At 49.5% G+C, this 2,176-nt stretch overlaps 1 protein-coding gene across 1 annotated transcript; it reads left to right on the forward strand.

The window, feature by feature from the left end:
• Positions 1 to 271: 271 nt before the first annotated feature.
• On the forward strand, positions 272 to 1,051 carry IUM83_03748 (serine protease trypsin-like protein; the record flags this gene model as incomplete). The annotated part of the gene is made up of 1 exon (XM_067927777.1): positions 272 to 1,051. One exon carries the CDS (start codon positions 272 to 274, stop codon positions 1,049 to 1,051), a length of 780 nt encoding a protein of 259 aa, XP_067795464.1.
• Positions 1,052 to 2,176: the final 1,125 nt, after the last annotated feature.

Raw genomic sequence — 2,176 nt, forward strand, 5'->3', positions numbered from 1 at the left:
ACGAGAGGGTACTGTACTGTATCCTGCCGTGCACGTATTCGCCGGCACACCCACACGTTTTCAAATCGACTCGATGCTGGGCTTTTTTTTTCTTGAGTATTCTATACTGGTGTTTACCACGCGGTGAATTGTCCAAATCGTAAGTAATTAATAGCATCCCACCGTCGCTGGCGCCATGTGACCGCAATTTGTGCGTCTCTGCGTCTACCAGTAGACCACTTCGAGATTCGCCGTGAACTGCACAGAGCACTCCTTACAAACTACCTACGCTATGAACGTTATCTCAGCTCTCGCTGCGGCGTCATTTGTTGCGGCTGGTGCTATTAGCGCCGAAACTGAACACGTTGAGCGCGCGCTCATCCTGGGCGGCGGAGAGGTCCCGATCGGCACGAAAGCGTACTCGGTTGGTGTCCGTTCTACTGCTGACGGCGATACCTATTGCGGTGGGGCACTTATTAGCCCCAAGCATGTCCTCACGACTGCGACGTGCACGGGGTTTGAGGCGCCCGACTGGGTTGCAGTGGGCACTCACTACATCAACGGTACCAAGGATGGAGAGCGCATCAAGGTGGTTTCGGCCCAGAACCACACACTGTTCAACGAGACCAATCTTTCTTACGACTTCGATATTCTGACACTCGAGAAGCCCAGCAAGTTTAGCCCGATCAAGCTCCCTAAGGCGGATGGCTCCGACATCATGGCGGGCATGTGGTCGAAGGTAATGGGCTGGGGCGATACCAGCTACCCGAACGGCACACGATCCAACGTAATGCAGAGTGTCGGCTTGGAGGTCTGGGACAACGAGGACTGCGCGCGCATTTTTGCCGTGGACAACTCGTCGGTGTGCGCCGGTGGCGCTGCTGGTAGGGACTCATGCATCGGTGACACCGGCGGCCCGCTGGTCAAGGAGAAGGGTCTCGGCGACGCTGACGATATTCTGATCGGTTTGGCAAGCTGGGGCTCTGGCTGCGGTGACAAGGGCTACCCAGCTATATACTCTCGCGTGTCGGCTGCCATTGAGTGGATCAACTCGGTCGTCAAGACCCACTAACTCTTGCATTCTTGCTAGAGTTCGGTTTGGTAGATGTTGGAGGTTTGAGATCCCTTGATCTACAAACAACGGAAAACTAACACGGTTAGAGAGCCGTGATAAAATCTAATATGAGAGGAATTTTCTCGAAATTATCACTAAGTTTAACGTATTTTTTCCGGTTTTTGAAATTGGCCTTGAAAGTTGGTGAGTGGTGAGGAGTCCAGTTTCTACGTAGCAGAGAAAACGAGCAAAAACTCTGAAAACATGTCTGACAGCAGCGACGGGGGCTGGATCGAGGCGACAGCACGAGTGCAACTGATGCTCCTCCTGTCCCCACCTTCTTGAGGAGCTGAAAGACGTCGCTGCTCAGGAGAAACTGGAAGCTGTTGATTGGTAACAATTTATAAAGGCAATCTAGGATCTAATAGGAATGCTTTTAGAATGTTCTAGCACGATTCAGAGGTCGCTGATTGGTCTATCAAATAGCACAGGATTTTAGCTTTCTAAAACTACAAAAAAAATTGTTTTTGGTCGTCAGGTCTTGTTGCCTCGGGCAATCGGCCATAACTTTTCTTCTACTTCGAGTTTAGGTGTCGTGAATAGCGCTAGAGGAAGCCAAGACGCCGCGCTGTATCCCTGTGCTCGACGTTGAGAAACCTCAAAAACACGATAGTGATACTTTTAATAAAATTCCTCTCATACTATGTCATTTTCTCGTACTCAAGATAGTGATACAATAGTACCATGACCAGCATTCTAACTGTCGTCTGACAGCAACTACTTTATGGTGACAACCTGGTTAAAACAACTTGTTCATCATTGTTGAAACAGGTTCGTTCACGCTGCCGAAGTAGCTGTAGTCTGTAGGCTCAGCCTCCCCTCGCGCATCGAGACGCCATAGAAGCTGCCGAAGTATTGCAGCTCATCGACAAACCAGATTCAATCAAGTACTTACCAGTATAACGGATCAAGGCAAATTATTGCAAAAGAATACGAACTTCAATCGCTCAAGCTTCATGGAATTTTGCTATGTTCATTCTGGGCAAGTTGGACTGCGGTGTTGTCTGCAATAAATGTATCGGGATCAATCTGGTTGAAAGTATTGTGTTGGGAGAAGTGTCGTGGATCACGACTCGCGGTGAA

Source organism: Phytophthora cinnamomi (assembly GCF_018691715.1).
Source record: "Phytophthora cinnamomi strain GKB4 chromosome Unknown Contig21, whole genome shotgun sequence".
Classification (NCBI taxonomy): Eukaryota; Oomycota; class Peronosporomycetes; order Peronosporales; family Peronosporaceae; genus Phytophthora; species Phytophthora cinnamomi.